Below are 20,159 nucleotides of genomic sequence, written 5' to 3'. Positions count from 1 at the left end.
TAATAAAATTGATAGACGGTTGACACTGTTTCATTTTCTAGTTCTGTATGAAATCTAAATTAAAATTTTTAAATTTACCTTTTAATTTTCTGCTTTGGTTCTAAATAATATAATCCATTAAGAAATCGCATGCGACACAATGTATTTATTACGAAAAACCAAAGGTCCTTGAAGTAAATCAAGAACTAAAAAGAACTGAAAAAACTATTAAGCATCGGCTTAGTTCTAAAATTACACAGAGAAAATTATCAAAAGTTTTAGGTGCAAAATAAGGGGTGAAACATTTTAAAAAGTAAAACGTTTCATTCAAATTTATTTTACTTTGCATTTTTAAAACGTTTTTATTTTTATTTTTAAAACGTTTTTATATGAAAACGGCACCTAAAACGTTGCATGATTTTCTCTGTGTATGCAAGCAAATTTTTTAAGCGGTTATTTCTTGTTTATTTTTCAGAACATTTTTATATAATTGTAGCGTTAGGATATTACTAAATAAATTAAATTAATATATAGGATGGTTACATGATGTTGTTAACATTCCTTTAACGTTATATTATGAAACATTTTTAAAAGTGTTTTCCTCGCAATATCCCAAGCCCCCTGTAAAACTTTCATTAATTCGAAATTATGAACATATAATTCAGACAGAATGAGCTGGGAAATGAAAAGGGGAGATCAAGATCGGACAAGGGGGAGGATCTGAGAAATTAGCCGGCGGGATGGGCGACACTGGTTTCCAATTGGCCAGCAGCCAACTCCACGTCATTTACTATGCTACAGGGTGCCATGAATGCTGGATGCCGTGTGATAACGTCTTAATTATTCATGCGCGATTTGAACAAAATATGTGAAACCACGTTAATTAGTCGCCAAGTGGCGAGAGCGAAAGGGCAAACGGCGAGGACGAATCGCAGCATCGCATCCATTTAGCCGGCCGAGCTGTCAGTTTGATTTAATTTAATGAGAATACTGGCGGGGATAGGATCTACGAGGGGATTCTGAATCTGCCTTATGAGGCCGCATGCCCGAGTGTCGCGGGCACTCAAATCAAAATGACAACTTAATTTTCATAATTGCGCTTAATGAATATTCGACTATTGCTTGCCATATTTCAAATTCCACTGCCAGACGGAGGGCAGACTTTGTTTCGACTCTGGCATTTCGAATCATTTACCAATCTGTTGGCCATTTTAGGTACCATTTCCATGATGTCTTTATGAAACTCGTGATTACTATAACTATTTTAAAGACTTATGCCCTGGCTACTCTGGTAACTTAAATTAATAATAATAATTTAATATAAATTAAAATCCTTTACAAACTTTCCTGTCGAACAATACCATTATAAGATCTCTAAAAATCAGTACAAATCAGATGATCGTTCAAAAAAGGAAGGTATACTGTTTTTTTAAGTTTTATGGTAAATTCAAAAATTAATATATAAAAAATACTTAAAAGGGTAATGAATTGTAGATTCATCCACAATGGTATTATTATTTTTTTGTACATATATTTTGTTTACAAATTATGTTTTAAATTGCGGGACATATTTTAAATTGCACTACAATATTATTTTGGACTGTGACTTTTTAAATCAATTAGAGATTTCTTGGCTCTTTGCTTAGTTATTGCATAAGGCCCCCAAAAAAACCCTTAACTTAACCAGATCAGCTCGCATGATGATCGCATTTAACGTTAAATGGAGCGCTGCCGCGTCAGAATTTAATTAATAACCAAGCATGCATCTCCATTATAAATCATCACTTCTCGAGTGTTTGTCAGGCGCACGCAGCATAAATCACGGGCGGAGTTGCACTGGCAGTCGCGTGGAACAGTCCGTCCTCCGGCCATAATGTCGATGTTTTTTGTCCCCTCTTTTTGTCATCGCATCCAGCTAATGATGCATCAAGTCCTGCGGGGTGTTAGCTACATCTAACTTGGGCCTCGGCCTCGCTGGCACATCGATCACTGGGCTGCTCCGGCCAAACATCTGTATCTGTGTCTGCGACACTCCCACGCCATTGTCTCTCGGATATTCCTGGGGTTTCCGATTACGTCAAAGGTGACGTTGGACGCACCACCAGGGGAATCCTTTGCGGGCGTGCATTGAACTCTTTGGGAAATTGTATCCTGATTAATTCGTTGGGCTGTCTATTTGCTTGCCTCGAAGCTAATTTGTGTTAAAAACTAATAGAGCTATGACGTAGAAATAAGACACTAAGATTTTCAGAGATCTATAATAAAATTGTAGTGTTTATATATACATATAAAAAATAAAGAGTTTTATATTTATGATATATTTTTAATAAATGGTCCTGATAATTTTAAACATTTTTGAAATATTATTATGATTTAAGAGAGAATTTGAAATAAGTAATTAAGACATCCGTTACTGCTGAAATTAAACATAATCATGATTGCTTTATCCTTTCAGTAGCCTGCAATAAATATCAGTCATGAATCTTCACCTCTCCACCCAAAGTATGCTGTTAATTTCATTCATAAAAACTTCCTCGTGCAAAGGAAACCATCCAAAGCAGACCAGCCTACGCCTTATAAACTGACAGATATAAATAATAATTAAGAAAAAATGAGAGAGAATGAACTGCATATTATTAATTTAATGTGCGCTCGTTTCGAATTCAGAGTTCGGGGATGTGATGGGATGGGATGTGAGTTCTTTTCTGAGAAACATGCTTGGGGAGGAGTTCGAGGAGTAAAAGGCGTCATTCCGTGTTTATGTTTCAGGCGAGCAGACAAGACTCATAAATTACAACCAATTATCAAATTAGATTTTTACAAAACATGCAGCTTAAATCATATAGGAGTGTTTCGCTTTTTACGACACCATCTTATCGGATTTCCTTGCTTTTTTTTCTTAGATATTTCTTTAAAAGTTGAATGGGGTTTTTTATTGGATCAAATGCAGAATCAATTTGGATTCATGGGCTGCTGATGGCGACAATTAAAGGAAAGCTGTGCAATTGGGAAAAATTAGCAGACAATGTGCGCCCTGACAACTACGGGCAATTAATTTGGTGTAATTACTCAGGGCTGAGTGACAGATCTGGAGACTGCTGTATCTTCGGGCTGAATTTGTATCTCGAGTGTGCGGAGTGCTCTGTGTTGCCACCTCAACGCATCGATGGGATTCTCCGGGATCTCCAACAATTGCGGCGGCATTTTAATGAGCCAAATGGGCATGGAGATGCCTATCTCCCCGCCGAGTGGCGGAAAATTGCCCCATCTCAAGAAAGGGGTGCAGATCCTCTAGTGATTCTACTAATTGACATCGGCAGTCTGGTCTGTGATATCAAACAGTTTCACGCACAAATTGAAACTGATATTTGTGCCGGGCAGATTTATGGTGACTAAGTGATGAGCATATGTTTTAATTAATTTCCAAGAAATTATTTTACATTTTGCTAAAATCTCTGATCAATTTCCTGAGCCCGGTAATTCCAATGTTTGACGTGCTACGCCTAGGGTAATTATAACAAATGTCTAACCCGAACATGAGCCCTCCTAATACTCATAATACCACAAACAAACTATATAGTGGATGGGGAGATCCCGAGATTCCCCTCTTCCCATTTTTGTGGCCACATCTGCATGACATTTTTTGCTGTTGTCTTGTTTTGGGGCTCGCGACATTTTCTCGAGACGCCGCCATCCGAGGGAGATTAATGCGGTGAGGAAAATCATAAATTAATTAGAAGCCCTCTCGTCCAGCCTGGAGAGAAATCGGTCTTTTGGAGATGGGAGCGGAGCTGCAGATGCCTATTGGTGACATTTAGCGGCAATTCATTGTCATTAGGGGAGATGGAGGGTCGAAATGAACTACAGGTGTTGGCACAGAATCGCTTAATTAGCCTTTATTATTAGCTACGATGTGGCAACTAAGTGGCCAAATGTGGGAGAACAGCATAGGATTGGAACCCCAAAAGTATATATATGATGGCCCAACTACTCCGACTCCTCTTACTTCCTGTTTCGAAAGTTGGCGCCTAATGCCGACGTTTAGGGACAATTAGCGACACGCCTTTTGGCGCCAGCCAGCATGGAATTCCAATAGTTTTTGGGGGCATGTTCATATGTGGGTTCCCTGAATCGGGATGTGAACTAGGGGCAGGTTCAGTGAATTCCACACTGTCGACAGAGTGTCGCGACTTGAACATCCTGCCGATGTGGCCCAAGGATAGAGATGCATATTACTACTCCATTAGTACAATTATTCTATTAGTGTCAGGAAGAAAGTTCACGAAGTGAAGTTAGGATTTTTTGACAATTGTTGCTTTTATTTTATTAAAAAAGAACATTTTATTATAATTCTTTTGTTTCAAAAGTGATTTAATATATATGAAAATAAATTATCAAAACAAGGCAATCTTATTGTTCAATAAATAAATGGTGTGAAGACAATAATATCCTTCGGGCATTGGAAGGACAACAGATAATTTGTAATACAGATGGCTAATTGGTAGCTTTTTATATAAACGTCTTGCTCAAATATTTGAAGCGTATTAAACTATTCATTTCTATTGGGATTCTTCTGAAGCTTACATTGTAAGGGGAAGCGTGGATCAAATTTGAATACGGAGCAACCAAGTCGTACAAAAATTACACAAAAGGGCTCATATCAATTCAGTCGTTCACCCTCGCCTAATTTAAAACATATAAAAGTTTTTTTTAAAGAGTTATATTAGAAGAAAGTGCAAATTATTTCATACCGTTATATTATTAACTGGGAATTCGTAAATTTTTGTCCTCAAGAGGCATTTGTCGAAATCCATTAATTTCTTGTCAAAGGAAGTGCAGTTTATGTTGGTAAACTCGAATTTGCAGTTGACCTGAAATATCAGTTACTACAAATTCTTGTTATTATCCTAATAGACAGCTTACCTTAGCCACTGCAAATAAAATTATTAAAAAAAGCACAAGTCCATTTAACGCGGACATGCCACAATAGTTATTAACTTGCGCGTTTAGCATTTACAGATCGAAATCTGGCCATTAAAATAAATGGTCAAATGTATCGATTTAAAAATACAAAAATCTTTCTCCACTGCAATTGAGCCAAGAATAATTATAATAGTTTAAGTAATCAAAAATCAAAAAAATAATATAATATAATGTTTACATGCGTGACTGATTTCATGATACAAGTTAATTTTTCATAACCTTTTAATCAATGGTCTGATTTAAAAAATGTTTATAAGCTCATAAAATACCATTTATATTTTAACAAAATTCTTATTTAAAATTCACATAAAATTAGAACTCTGACCTTACTTGACAATTTATCAAAATAACTCTGGAGAAAAAGAGGTAAACAGCATTAGTAAAGAAGTATTTTGAAGACTATAAAATAGTTCGGAAAATATTTAAATGAGTAAGGTTCCACGGGTTTTCTATTTTGTGTTTTGTAGACTTTACAAAACAGTTCAGAATTAGGAACGGATTTTCTACACAGTATTGTGTATACTCTACATGAAATAAGAATTGATGTTTTCTACATAGTTTTTACAAACTTAATCTAAATACTTGCCATCTCTAAGGTTTGAGTCTCTGCTAAAAAAAATTATCAATGTTTTCCACCTGCGGGCTTGTTTCATATTTTGGATTATTTACGGTTTAGGTTTCGGCCTAACGCCTCCTGGTATCGAAATACGGTATCTCATTATCTCAGCTGTTTTCCCTTGACTTTGTTTACATTTTACGAGTTTATTAACATTTAAACAACGTTAAACCATAAATAAAATGGCCTCAGCGACCAGTTCAAGTGCTCGTCATCTATTTGACGAATCTAAGAAGCGATTGTGTGCCCGCGTGGGGGTAAATGTGAATAATTTGGGTGAGTTCTTATGGGTTATTGGTAATAAATCGATACTAAGTCTGGGTTTTCGTAATTCTCAGGATCTGTGGCCCGACAGGTTGTACGAGGTTCCAAGAGCAATGAGGTAAGAAATGCCTGGTATTTCCATCAATTGGTTTAACTGAGATATCAATTCCCACAGATAATGCACCAAACCCTGAAGAACTTCACCCAGGTGGACGTCGTCTCGGACTATAGCCACCAGAATCTGCAGAAGATGACGCTGATCCTGCAGCACGTGGGCTACCAGTACGATGTGATGCAGGATAGCGTTAACCACTTGGATTACCTCAAGGAGCAGGTGACGGCCATGGAAAGATGATTGGAAGAGCAAAAGCCCAGACACTAGCAGCCATCCCGACCTCCACCACCGCCAGTTTAGTTTGTCCCAAGTCATATCCATCCATAAATATCCATAAATCCCAAGAAAGATAGCCGGAGAAGGTCAAGGGCCACTAGAAGAGTTGGGTCTGCCGATAAGATAAGCCAGCTGCCCTGGAGTTTCCTTATAAATAAGGTGAACTGCCTAAGATGCCATGGCAGTTGGCAATTAAAGACGAAATGCTTAGTTTGGAACTGAGACTGGCCATAGCTCTCTGGCTAATCTGGACGACGGCGGCGGCCCAGAACTCCACGGATGGCGGTGGTGATCAGGATGGCCGCATTGTCGGCGGCTGGGAGACGCACATCACCTTCTTTCCGCACCAAGTATCCCTGCAGTTGGGCACTCGCCACGCCTGCGGCGGAACCATCCTTTCGCCCACCATCATCCTCACAGCCGCCCACTGTGTGCTGGAGTACACCAAGCCGCAGTACTATGTAATTCGAGCCGGATCCAGTGATTGGTCCAAGGGCGGCAGCTACATCCGCGTCCAGCGCATTATACCGCATCCAAAGTTCCACGATCCGACGAGAATGAACAACGATATCGCTGTTGTTCAGCTGCAGCAACCGCTAGTGTATAGTCGGGATATTCAGCCCATAAAACTGGCCACCAGTCAGGACAGGATTCAGCCGACGGCCCAGCTTTTTGTCAGCGGTTGGGGCACGACGTCGATCTCTCAAATGCAGCCGGAGAAGCGTCTTCGTTACACAGTTGTCCAGCTCAGAGATCAGGATCAGTGTGCCAGAAACTATTTCGGAGCTGGCACCGTGACAAACACCATGTTCTGTGCGGGAACCCAGATGGGAGGAAGGGACAGCTGCCAGGGAGATTCGGGAGGACCGCTGGTCACCTCCCTCGATGGTCAGATGAAACTCTACGGCGTTGTGTCCTGGGGCTTTGGCTGCGCAAACGCAATGTTTCCTGGAGTTTACACAAGGGTTTCCGCCTATGGTGACTGGATTGCGCAGACAATGGAAGAGCTGGTCTAGCTTAAAATCTACTTCTTCACTACTTAGAAATAATAGACAAATTCAACTATATGCTTAAGTTATCGCGTAGTCAACCTAATGTATAAGATTTTCCTGCTCTGTAAATGAACTTTGTCAATCGCTAATAACTTGCTAATTCTCAAGTTCAGGTGACTAACCAAAAACATAAAATATTACTTATCGAAAAACAATTTGTTAATTCAACTTTAATGCCAAATTACCTTGTTTATGAATGCAAAATGTAAAAACAAGTTTTGGGATCGTGGCTGGCTAAGCCGCCGATCGTAGTCGCATATAAAATGCGCATCTCGGCGGGCCAAAGACCAGTTTTTGGCTCTCACGAACTGCGAATACCGAAGTCGCTGTCAGTTACCAATCGTAGCTTGAGTCGAGAGGAAATATCAGCCAGCCATGAAGCAGTTTATAGTTTTGGTAAGTGAGGCAACTGTCTACATCAGACATTACTCAACTATAACTCTTCCTGTTTGCATGTCAAGGTCGTTTGTTTATTGGGAGCCACCGCCAGGGCTGATGTGTCCCATTTGGTCACCCCGGAGCCAAAGGTTCCGGCCAGTCCGTATGTGTTTAGCTACCAGGCTGGTCGAGCTCCCGGACATGTGGATCGCCAGCACACCGAGGTATCCGATGGATCGGGCGTTATTCGCGGGGCCTTCTCCTATGTGGACCCCAAGAACCAGGTGCGCACCGTGCAGTATGTGGCCGATGAGCATGGCTTCCATCCCCAGCTGAGCCACAAACTGGAGGACAGTGCCGCTGTCCAGGCGGCCAAGAAAAGGCATTTTGAAGCCTACAACCGAATTGCGCAAGAGCATGCCAGTCACACACCAGGCCAGGCAGTGAGTAGTATTCCGTGGGCAGGTGTGGCTTTAAGTAGTTTGCAATGATTGCATTGTTTTTTCCGTTCCTAGGCACTAGCTAACGCTCCGCATGCCAGCGCCGCCGTTGCTCATGCTACCCAAAAGCACCTGAACGCCTTCGAGCGGATCGCAGCCGAGCACGCGGCCATTGGACGCCAGCAGGAGGCTCAGCGTCTGGCACTGGCCGCCCAATCCGAGCATGGAGATATCGAAGATGGTCAGTACCACCCGTAAGTGGTCTGCGACCAAACAGCACACTGTATGACATGAAAATAAAGAGGAACTTTCCAGAAACATCTATTTTTTGTGAGTTGGTTTCGTGATCTTTAAACTGGTTAATCAAATTGAATAAGTGAGACAGCAAAAGATCAAATAATCTAGTTCTTTGTCCTAAATTATTATAAAAATATTTAAAAAAAAAACATGTGCTTGATTGAAAATACAATAAATAGGCCAAATCAGATATTTCTAATTGAGTTAATTTGTTTGTATCAATGTTTAGTATTTAGATAGCTTGTGATTCAATAATTATATTAAAATTATACAAGATAATGGTTTTTGCCTTTAGTGTGTAGTTACCTATGACACCTTCAACTAGTTGGATGTTTGGGAAAAATGGCAGTTAATCTAGTTTCTCAAATTATTGGGCTTCTCTTTGTGTTCGTATTTCAATTTGTAAGTTGTTAAGTTTTTAAAATATTCTAAAAGCCTAAACCTTAATCTTTATCAACAGAGTTGTATTGAGTACTTTGATCCGTGCACTCATCACAATGGGATACCAGAAAAGGAAGTAGAAGCATTGTTTAAAGATTGGCCTAACAATCTGAATCTGGCCAGCGTTAATAGGACCCACAAGTGTTATGTCACCTGTATTTTATTATATTATCAACTGGTTGGTACCTCTGGCGAGATTATGCTAGACAAATACTTCGACTCTGGGGTAATTGATGAGTATGCGTTTGCACCCATAATGGGACGATGCCTTTATGAATATAGAGAAGAAACTGATTTTTGTGAGCATACTTTCGGCTTGTTCAACTGTTTCAGGCAGGAGAGGTTATTGAGCTCAGACTATATAAACAAACAGTAAACCAATCATATTTGTTAAATATATTTAAGGTTATGAAGAAATATTTTAAAAATTTATTTTTTAAATTCGATGCCAGTTGGGTCCTGAACAATCGACCATTATTAAATGTACTAGTTTGTATTTGGGACATTGAAATTAAGAATTTCCTTTTAGTTTTTTTTATAAAGTCTTATCTTTCTAAAAGACGCTTTGGGTATTTAACGTATGGTTACAATACTCGTCCCTCAATACTAAATTCGTATGGTATACCATACTAATAATATATAAAAATAATTTCCCTCAATTTAAAGATTTATCCATTATATTCCCTACAATAACGAGTCCAAATCAGATATTTGTAATTGACGTCTTTCTTTTGTTGTACGTAATTTAGTAATTATATATAGTAAATCATATTCATCATGAAAGTAGGGTGCGATTCGCATTTAACATACAGTTTCATTTAAATTCTACAACAGTCCAATGCTTGGGAGAAATGTCAGAAAAAATCGCACCTTTTTGGATACTGTTTCTGTTGGGACTTAAATTTGTAAGTGGCAAAGCTTATAAATTATTCTGAATGTCTTAACATCAATCTTTACGAATAGAGTTATTCTGAGTATTATGATCCTTGCATGCATCATAATGGGATACCAGAAGCAGAAGCAGAAGCAGTGTTTAACGATTGGCCCGCCAATCTAAACTTGGCCACCGTTAATAGGACCCACAAGTGTTATGTGGCCTGCATTTTGTTATATTACGATCTAATAGGTACCTCTGGAGAAATTACTCTGCACAAATACTTCGAATCTGGGATAATTGACGAGTTTGCGTTTTCACCTATAATGAGAAGATGCCTTTCTGAGTATAGAAAAGAAACTGATTTGTGTAACCATACTTTCGGTGTGTTTAACTGTTTTAGGCAGGAGAGATTACAGAACTCAAACTAACTAGTAATTATTTTAATCTTTATAAACCTATATATTTTTGGCGTTAAAAAAATATTTTAGAAATAGATTTCCTGTGAATTCCTTAAAAATGAACATTCGCTAATATATGTTATAGTTGCTATAAAAGGTTTTTAAATTCATTTTATCCTCGCTGTTAATTTTTTAAAAACTCTTATTGTTTAAAGGGTTTTTTTGAGGTTCTCGCCACAATGTTATGGTGTACTACACTAATTATATTTTATATCATAGGTAGTTATTAAGGATACCAATTAAAATGATAATAAAAAAACATGCCTCGATTTAGAGATTTATTGATCGCATTCTATATAACGAGTCGAAATCAGATATTTATAATTGAGGTCTTTCTTTTGTTATAAATGCGTTTGATTTAATTGAGTATTTATAACAAAGTAATTATTTTCATCATGAGACTAGAGTGCGATTTGGTTTTAGTATACAGTCTCACATAGAGTCTTCAACTAGTTCAATGCTTGGGGAAAATTACACCAAAGCTCGCCTCTTATGGCTACTCTTTCTGTTTGGATTTCAGTTTGTAAGTATTTCCAAAGTTATTTCCAAAATTATTTCCAAAGTTTAAACATTGTGTTTTTTTATTGGCAGGGAAATTCTAAGTCTTTTCATCCATGCCATTTTAATGATAGCGTTTTGCAATATATAACAGATGAGGAGGCAAATAAAGACTTAAATGATTGGCCTTTTAATCTGAATTTGTCCAGCGTTAATAAGACCTATAAGTGTTATGTGACTTGCATTTTCATACTTTTCAATCTGGTTTCTACCTCTGGAGAGGTTACTCTGGATAAATACTTCGATTCTGGGATCATTGATAAGATTGCTCTTACACCCACATTGACTCGATGTCGCGATGAGTTCAGCAAAGAGACCGATTTATGTGATCATGTTTTTGGTATGCTAAACTGTTTTAGGCAGGATCTATTACTGAGCATGAACTAAGTATTATTATTGTATTGATATAAAATTCACACACTTAGTAATCATGTAAAAATAAATATTCCTCATATTGATATTAAATTCCTTGCCGATATACTCCAAATGTATTTGAAATTAAGTAATTAATTAAAAAGTAAAAGAATAAGTTCATTCTTTGAAAACTTTTGTCGGACTTCTCTTAGGTTTTACCACATTCTAATGATTCTACTTAATAATTAATAAGTTAATATTAAAACACTTAATTCACTCAATTCCAAATATAATTGAAATTATTATCATAGGAATTATAAAAAAACAATGCCGTTGTGGTGATTGGTCATGTATTCGATTTGGAGATTTATTCAGCTACAATAACGATTTCTAATCTGATATCTCAATTAGAGCTATTTTTTTTGTGTTAAATGTATATTATTTAAATGGATTGCAGTAATCATAATACAGTAATTAATTTCCATTAATAAACTAGAGTGTGGTTTGCATTAGGTGTACAGTTTCCTATTTTATCGTGAACTAGTCCAATGCGTCGGAAGAATCATACTAAAACTCGCCTTATTTGGCTACTCGTTCTTTTTCTCTTTCAGTTTGTAAGTATAATGTTTATAAAGTGTTGTAAAAGCTTTAACACCAGGTTTATTTTTTAAAAGGGTTATTCTGAGTTTATCCATCCGTGCACCGACTATAATGGGATAACAGAAGACGAAGCAAATGGAGTATTGACAGATTGGCCCCGCAATCTAAATTTGGCCATCGTTAATAAGACCCACAAGTGTTATGTGTCCTGTATTTTGTATTATTATGGCGTTGTAGCCACCTCTGGAGATGTTACACTGGACAAATACTATGAATCTGGGATTATTGATCAGTATGCGTTTGTGGATACATTACGACTATGCATCAATGAGTGTAGGGAAAATTCCGATTTTTGTGCTCATACTTTCTGTATGTTCAACTGCTTCAGGCATGAAATTCTAATTAGGACAAAGGCTTATAAATGAAAAATGCTACTTCTAGTTTACAACAATCGCCCTAAGTACATTATTCTAGTTCATATTTAAGTAAAAAATATTAAATAAAGGTTGTGGGTAGTTTAATCCAAACAAAATAACAATTGAAGTCTCTGAAATGCCGAACTAAGGTTCTAGCAGGCCCGTTTTCTTATCTGTAAGTTGAACTAAAAGAAAATTAAATACGAAATACCTACTTTTACTTTAAAATACGTATTTTCTGAGAAATCTAATAAGTCCCATCGAAATATGTAAAATTTTTAAAGTTTTAGGATAATTTCCAAGGTTAACTATTTTAAGTTAATATCTTCATGGGTTCTATTTGGTAATGATGTTTTTTAGTTTATTAAATTATTAATTGCATCTACAATTAAAGAAGTATCTTTTTGTTCTCTGTAATCTAAATCACCTAATGTGCAGCAATTAAATATGTAAACACCTATAGTACATATATTTAATTACTTTTAGAGGGGTTGTTATAAGTTCGTGTATTGGAAGTTTACCGATTAATAAGGAAAGTATGTTTGACCAAAAAGCATTGTATCTAATCGTAGTGTTTCTGTGTATAACAGTTAATGTAAGATTGATTTTATTTCAATCAATCAATAAATATATATTGGTTCATTCTTATCTCTTTGAAAAGGGAAACTCTGCAGTATATAATCCGTGTATTCAACAAACAGAGTTAACAGAAGATGAAGCGCACCAGGTATTGGAAAACTGGCCTGATTCCCCAATCGATCGGGTTTACAAGTGCTTTCTAACATGTGTGCTTTTGGACTTGGAGCTGATTAGTAAATCAGGGGAGGTGCAGATCGATAAGTATTTGAAAACTGGAGTTGTGGACTGGAAATGGGTGGCAATCGATTTGGTGACATGTCGCATAGAATTCAGTGATGAAAAAGATCTGTGTGAACTTGCATATGGAATTTTCAACTGTTATAGGAGGGTAAAACTCGAGGCCGAAGAGAAAGCTTCAAAACAAAATAAATAGAATTTGTTTGGGGAATTTTTTTTATATTAAATAAATAAAAAAGAAAACCACGGCTAGATGAAAACTTTAAGAAAACATGTAAAATATTTTATCGGCGTAAAGGTGTTTTTTGTATCAAGAAGCTTGATCGATACAAAATTTGGGTAAAGTACATGTTTTAATTTTAAATAATTAAAGAATTAAAATTTCAAGTAATATAAAGAGATATATTAAACTACCTATTACTCATTAACTTATGATCTTCAATGTTACAAAATGAATAACAAAACATGACAGTTTAAATTAATCTGTTTAATTCCCAAGAAGTCGTTGCTGCTGCTGCCGAACAAAAGATCCGATTATATTGAGCTTTTTTCGCTGTCGTATTTGTTTTTAAAAGCAATAAAAAGTCGGGTCTGCTCATCAGATTCAGTTCTGTTCCGAGGTCCAAGACCGCAACACGCACCGTTTCGCTCTGTGATGGGTCGACTTCCGCTGTCCATCCTGCTCCTAGTGGTGGCGATTTGTTTTGGCCACGCCTACGAGGCACCTGACGCCCAGGTGCGCGTGTTCTATCCCAAGGGATTCGAGGTCTCCATTCCGGATGCGGAGGGCATTTCACTGTTCGCCTTCCACGGCAAACTGAACGAGGAGTTCGACGGCCTGGAGGCTGGTCAATGGGCACGGGACATCCCAACGGCCAAGCGGGGACGCTGGACTTTTCGGGATCGCGAGACAAAGCTGAACCAGGGTGATACCCTGTACTTCTGGACCTACGTGGTTTACAATGGACTAGGGTATCGCCAGGACGAAGGAGCACATGTGGTAACCGGCTATGACAATCAAAAGACGTAATGTTTCTTTTCAAGCAATGGAACAATAAAACTTTTAGCTCGAGCTTAAAGCTTATATATGTATGTAGCGTATTTGTTTACTTTCGATTCTTATCCGCTCTTCTGGTAATCTATTTTAAGTTTGTATAACTATACAAATTATACATTTTACAACAAAGCTATGTCGGACTTATTCTTTCGAAATGATGTAATTAGTGGCAAATAACTTAAATATTTGAAAATTTAGCTTTCAATAATAAGAGCGCTGTTTCTAAAAATAAAAATAATCAGAAATTGTTTTCGCATTTTTCGATTTAAGATTAAAGATTAATTCTATCTTTTCTGATTATAATCATATGCTTCAAAACAACCCCTATCTCTTGATCGTAATTATTTTTTAATGATTAAATGTAATGTAATGAAGTCAATTGATATTTAAATCAAAGGAACGAAAAGACCGTAACGTAAATCCATAATTGATGCACCGCCGCCAATGTTCTTCTTTGCTTTCATTGTGGCGTGACGTATTTAATTATTTTCGTTAGTAAAAACACTTTTATCCAATGCAAATTTATGCACTTTTAAACGCTGTAATTAATCATAAATAAAACGCGAGGCATTAATGGCGAAATGGAGCGCCGGGCACTGCAATGCGATGGTCTGAAAATTGCGTAAAATAAAGCTCGCTCTCAACCAACCGATATAATTTGCTTTATGCATTGGCCGGCATACACGTCCTCCAACACAGCGGCGTTCAAATTAATAGTATCTGAAAATGTCAAACTCAAAATGAAACGATTTTGAAATAAATAATTAACATTAGTCGAGACCACTGCGAATGACACTCCGCGTAGTGACAAATTGCACACGGAAATGTGTTATGAAGCTACAACCCTTTTGGAAGAGGGAAAACCCTAATAAATATCGATTTCAAACACCAAGATAAAAAGAATTTTAATATTTTATGAAAGCATCAACTTAACTTTTAGGCTTTTTACCTGCATATATAATACAATGCGATAGATGCACAAAACTTAAATACAAATACAAATTACATAGGCAAAAGGCCAAAAAATCCCGTTGCCTGTAATTGGAGTTGCAAAGGTAACTCCATTGGTGTATCATCGTTAATCGTTGCTAAATATTCTGCTACAATTTCCACCGCAGCTGTATGTGTGTATGTAGGTATAACGTACTTATTGCAACCCAAACACATACTTGCACTCACGCACGGTAGACATCGGGGCAAAAAGTTTCCAAGGATTCACAAGGCAAATTGATGAAGTTTTAGTTGCGGCAACTTCGCTACGTGATGTGTGCGTTACCAGACAGAGACGCACTGTCCACGGACCACGCCCCGTTTTCATCCTATTCCCATATTCCTACGGTGTCGCCCCAATGTCGTGTGGTACGGTACGGTATGGCATGGTATGGAAGTCCTTTGTGCCCGTTCGTTAGCTTTTCTCGCTCCCGCTCGCCTCGTTGCGGTGGCTTTTTTGTAAGCAACAACAAAGCAATAGCAAATGCAATTACAACGCAACGAGCACACATTTTTTGCACTCACTGTGCGCCGAGTTGAGAGTTTGGAGCCACGCTAAATTGGTCTGGCAAATGCTTTTGGAACAGTCCGGGTCACGCCCCCTCGTCGGTTTTTTTTTTCGCAGCCCCAGTACCTTTATAATTTTTTGTCTTCCCGAACATTGCGAAGCAGCCGTTAAACGCTCCATTGGCGCCTTTTTTTCACACAATTTTCTTTTTTCTGTTAAATTGTCAAGACCTTCCAAAAAATTTCTGAAAAATCGGGAGAATTGTACAACATTGTAAGATGTTATTTATAACTACAGTTAAGGAACTACTTTTTAAATTCCGCTTTAGAAACTAATTAAAAACTAATTAATAATATGCTAACCATATTTAAACAACAGATCTATTTTGTTTTAGTTTTTCGCATCAGGGAAACAACATTTAACTGAATAAATAAAGAAAAAGTGTTGATCTAATTATTATTATTATTATAAAGTGTTCAACTATAATGTTATATCTTATTACTTTTAGATTTACTTTGCATTTCCATTTACTAACGATTTGATGCAAGTTGCACAACTGATATCTCATAGCTAACGGAAATTTAGCTTAAACAAATTTGTAAAGTATATTAATGGAATAATATTAAATTGCTAAGTTGTTTAGCAATGTTTCTAGTTCTAGTGCAACTGATAATCTGTCAGCGTGCAAATGTAATTAACGATATCATCCAGAATTTTGAGCACAAAAATGTTAATCCATAATTACTTGTAATTGCCTCTCCAATAACCATAGAGTATATAAGGTCGAATAATCGGGTTGTTAGCGTGCAAAAATGTTTAAGATTCTTCAGCTTCTCGCCGTTGCCGTGTCTGGAATTTGGGCAGCAGATTACATGGCCGTCCCTGAAGATACATTTGTGAAGTGCACGGACGGCCCACCAGAATCGATTGCCATTGACGAAGCTTTCAACTTAGAAAACTTGGTGACTGAAATAGTTCCCGAAGGCATTTATATATCGGGCAATGCCACAATCCTATGGTGCTTTCCGCGCACCTATCGCTTAAACGTAACTGGACTACCTCATAAAAAATTACAGCTGAGTTAAAATTAATTGTATTTTAGGCCAGGGTAAGCGTTTTCCAACATAGTCGCGGCACCTGGGAACCTACAGTATTTAACGTAGTCACGAGGGATTTTTGCAGAGCGATTTTCGAAAAGAATACTTACTGGTACAAAACGTGGTTCCAAAACATAGCGAACAAGGAGGAGGTTAGGGAAAAATGTATTATAACCAAAGATGTAAGTTGTAGTAATATTCGTGTCGTAATTCCGTTTCAATATGATATTTTTTTCAGGCTGTTCATATGTATAATACATTCCTTTTTAAGTTACGCGCGGAAAACATTATTGGCCCTCCTCTACGTGGTCGCTATAAGGCTGTTTTAATTTTTGATGCTTTCGACGAAAATAACATTAAGCAACCAACATCCTTGTGCAGCGAATTTAGAGCTCAGGTCGAGAGGATAAAGAGTTAAGAATTTGGCTGAGAAAACAGCAAGGTTTTTTGTAAAAATGTAAACAATATGTGAAACAAAATCCCCTTGTTTTATCACTAGGTAAAGCATTGGAAATTTCTTAATAGTTCCAGATCTGCAACTGAAACTAAAATTCAATAAAAACATAACGTACCTAATGAAACAAAAAAAAAATATTTTGATTTTAAATTTAAATGGCAATTTGAACTACGCTCTTAAGTTAGGGATGTTTGAGGTATTGGTACAAAAAAATCACTTTAACTTCGATGCATCAGCTATAACTGTTTCGGTCATTCGTCGTCCATTGAAAGTTGTGTGAATGTGTTGCTGGGAAGATGGAGATCCATTATCATGGCAAGGTGCTTTTAAGGAAGCCTGTTACACACGTTTCGACGCTTAATGCACGACACGTTTCGAGCTTTGGGGCGTGCAGAGCTGTCTGTCCGCTCCGCTGGTTGCCAATACTCGTCCGTATACATATGCATGTATTTTTTACAGTGTTTGCTGGGGCATGGCAGTGTCATAAATATTCTTTGCCGCTGCTTTATTTCTTGCCCCGACAACGACAACGATGACGACTACGAGAAAGCAGTTTATCAATAATGCAAAATATTCCAGCGGATAGGAGGTGTGGGTGTGATGTGGCCACCTCCTGAGTCCCCGTTCGGTTACCGTTCACTGGAAGAAAATAATCTGAACGGAAAAGTAGTATATTTATAAAAAATTGTATTCAAAGAGAAACTCAGTGATCCACTTTTTAATCCTATTTAAGTAAAATGCAAATAGTCTGAAAATATTATATTACGATCTAGAATTTAGCTCTCATAAAATTTGGTAATGATGTTTGGTAATATGATATAATTTTTCTTAAAGGACAAAATGAGTACTGACCAAGTGATATTGATATTAATTTATTAGTTTATTAGTATTAATTTTCAGACCTGCCTTATTTTATAGCCTGGACCTCTCTTAGCTTATTTTCCAAGTAAGGATTCCAATTAAAACACCTTACTTAAAAATATTTCGCAGTTTCTTCATGTCGTGCTAATAAAACAATATTTTCCAAACTTCTTTAAGAACGTTATTATAGTATGACATTTTTCTTAAATCACTGTTAAGATTTATGACTTTATTAGGGCTAATAAATATTCAAATGAAAACCTCGATTTCAGGACGATTTGTCATCCAGTGTAGTTATTGGCACTGGTGTTGCCCAGCGAAGCGGCATAAGCTGCTTGGGCAACATCCCTAAAGCTCCTCGGCCTTCGATGCCATTCCGATGCAGAGTAGTCCCCGGTGACAGCGGCAAGGAGCAATGGGGAGCCGCGAGGAGCCACGAGGAACAGCCAGGAGCGGTAAGGAGCACCAAGGAGCAGCGTGGAGCAGAAGGACCAGAAAGGAGCTGTCGAGCCAGCCGCTGCACTCTGTGTGCATGTTTGTCGATTTGACTACGATTGCGGAAACGTATACAGTTCGTTAATCATTATCCGGTTCGTGATGCCCTCGTTTGCCGGCGACGTGATGCAGCTTTCCGTAGTTGAACGTTCGCTATTGAACTTATTACCCAGACTGTTTGCTGGGGAGAGAGGGTATCTGGATTTGGTGCTGGTTATTCTGCCCAATATGCATCGACAAGTAAAACACATTTCACCGGGACTGCCGGCTGCCTGGTTTATGTTTTGCATTAGCGCAATGACTCGGCCTGGGCCGGGCACTTTGTCAATTGGGGCAGTCGGGCATTAATTTCACTGGCTACTTATGGCGCATTAAATGGCGGCATCAGATCTATGGGCTACTAATGGCCCGGGTGGTAATTGAATTTTTCATTCCCATTAATGCCATTAAAGTGGTATTAGTATATTGCTATGAATATTGAGCTCTAAATGTGGGAAATCGTCTGAATTCATAAATTTTGGCGTTTTAAATGTAAACTATTTATGTGTTTAGCACATTTCTCGACGCTTATTGAGGCTAAATAAATAATTCTAAATATTTATTTATACGGTAGAGACGAATTGCACAGGGAGTGTGAGAAAATGTTAGAAAGGGTTTTTGAGGACGATAATAATTTTTCGTCAGAAATGTTGATTTCAGAACTTTTGTATGTCGAAGGTGCGATCGACAGTATTTTTTACTTCGTTAAGAGGTGTTTTTATTTGGTTACAAATTAGTTACTATTTTATGCTTTCAAATTAATCCATATTAGCATGCGGTCAGCCATGGTTAACCAAATAAATATATTTAAATAAAATCACTATGGACGGCAGTACATGTAGTGACGAAGCGCACCAGGAGAGTGTGCGAAGGCGACTACTATTATATAGCCGCAAAATTGAAAATCTGCTGTGATAGTCCGATCGTAATGAGTAATACACCAATCGAAAGGTATTGCAAAAACTTAAAGAATACCAAGACTTTAAGAAAATCAATTGGCTTGGGAGAGAAAGCAGTGAAAGTGAAAAAGTTAAAATTTCGAAATTTGGAGCTGTTGGGGCCGGTGGGGATAAATGCCCCCTCGCAATGTTTTAGTTGTATTCCTTTTGAAAATACCCGTCGAATGAGGGGTCATTTGTCAAAATCCGACTCTCCGTTCACGCTGCAATAGAAAATGCCTGTAAAGGGAAAAAGGCTGGAATAGTTTGCTAGGGCGGGCCGAATGAGAAAAGATTAGAAAGTCTATTTAATGACGAGTGTAATCATTTTTCGTCACAAATGTTGATATCAGAACTTTTGTATGTTGAAGGTGCGGTCGTCACTAGTTTTTTACCTCGTTAAGAGGTGTTTTTATTTGATAAATAGTAGTGAGAACACTAGAATATGCAAACATATTAAATTGAAGCAATTTATACCGGTCGAGATAAATTGACAAGTCTGGCAAATTGAAAACTAGTAGCTGCAGTGAATTTCGGCAACAGAGGCACTTCCGGTATGGCAGTTACCTTCGGTTCGAAATCAATATTTGCAGCTCAAAACGGGGCGAGCATTTCAAATTCGCGACGACAGTTGACAGCCTGGCAGCGGCAATCGCACAAGAAGCTGCCGCTCAAAATCAAATTAGAGCAAATGCGAAGTACTTGAAGGAAATGCGCTGCAAGCACAGGAAACCGGAAGAAGGAAGAACAAGAAGCGGCGGACGTGGAGGTTGGTGGTGGCAGAGAGGGGTCACCCG

The 20,159-nt window shown here is 37.7% G+C and overlaps 6 protein-coding genes across 6 annotated transcripts; all 6 read left to right on the top strand.

Annotated features, from left to right (window-relative positions):
* The first annotated feature begins 5,666 nt into the window (after positions 1-5,666).
* BORCS7 (BLOC-1 related complex subunit 7) lies at positions 5,667-6,197 on the top strand. The gene is made up of 3 exons (XM_017147890.3): positions 5,667-5,854; positions 5,917-5,960; positions 6,018-6,197. Exons 1-3 carry the CDS (start codon positions 5,761-5,763, stop codon positions 6,195-6,197), a joined length of 318 nt encoding a protein of 105 aa, XP_017003379.1. The 5' UTR covers positions 5,667-5,760.
* A 209-nt stretch (positions 6,198-6,406) lies between these two features.
* Positions 6,407-7,440, top strand: LOC108061587 (trypsin 3A1). The gene has a single exon (XM_017147888.3). The coding sequence runs from the start codon at positions 6,407-6,409 to the stop codon at positions 7,247-7,249; it is 843 nt and encodes a 280-aa protein (XP_017003377.2). The 3' UTR covers positions 7,250-7,440.
* A 113-nt stretch (positions 7,441-7,553) lies between these two features.
* On the top strand, positions 7,554-8,599 carry Cpr57A (Cuticular protein 57A). The gene is made up of 3 exons (XM_017147889.3): positions 7,554-7,681; positions 7,747-8,106; positions 8,179-8,599. The coding sequence occupies exons 1-3, from the start codon at positions 7,661-7,663 to the stop codon at positions 8,359-8,361; spliced, it is 564 nt and encodes a 187-aa protein (XP_017003378.2). The 5' UTR covers positions 7,554-7,660; the 3' UTR covers positions 8,362-8,599.
* A 79-nt stretch (positions 8,600-8,678) lies between these two features.
* Positions 8,679-9,217, top strand: Obp57d (Odorant-binding protein 57d). The gene is made up of 2 exons (XM_017147641.3): positions 8,679-8,802; positions 8,861-9,217. Exons 1-2 carry the CDS (start codon positions 8,743-8,745, stop codon positions 9,215-9,217), a joined length of 417 nt encoding a protein of 138 aa, XP_017003130.1. The 5' UTR covers positions 8,679-8,742.
* A 2,419-nt stretch (positions 9,218-11,636) lies between these two features.
* On the top strand, positions 11,637-13,142 carry Obp57e (Odorant-binding protein 57e). The gene is made up of 3 exons (XM_070212091.1): positions 11,637-11,702; positions 11,763-11,990; positions 12,766-13,142. The coding sequence occupies exons 1-3, from the start codon at positions 11,637-11,639 to the stop codon at positions 13,114-13,116; spliced, it is 645 nt and encodes a 214-aa protein (XP_070068192.1). The 3' UTR covers positions 13,117-13,142.
* A 262-nt stretch (positions 13,143-13,404) lies between these two features.
* On the top strand, positions 13,405-14,106 carry LOC108061485 (gram-negative bacteria-binding protein 3). The gene has a single exon (XM_017147713.3). It carries the CDS (start codon positions 13,576-13,578, stop codon positions 13,948-13,950), a length of 375 nt encoding a protein of 124 aa, XP_017003202.1. The 5' UTR covers positions 13,405-13,575; the 3' UTR covers positions 13,951-14,106.
* Positions 14,107-20,159: the final 6,053 nt, after the last annotated feature.

The sequence above is a fragment of the Drosophila takahashii genome, chromosome 2R (genome assembly GCF_030179915.1).
Source record: "Drosophila takahashii strain IR98-3 E-12201 chromosome 2R, DtakHiC1v2, whole genome shotgun sequence".
Taxonomy (NCBI): Eukaryota; Metazoa; Arthropoda; class Insecta; order Diptera; family Drosophilidae; genus Drosophila; species Drosophila takahashii.
Note: the sequence above shows the minus strand (reverse complement) of the source record. Positions and strands in the feature narration are given on the sequence as shown.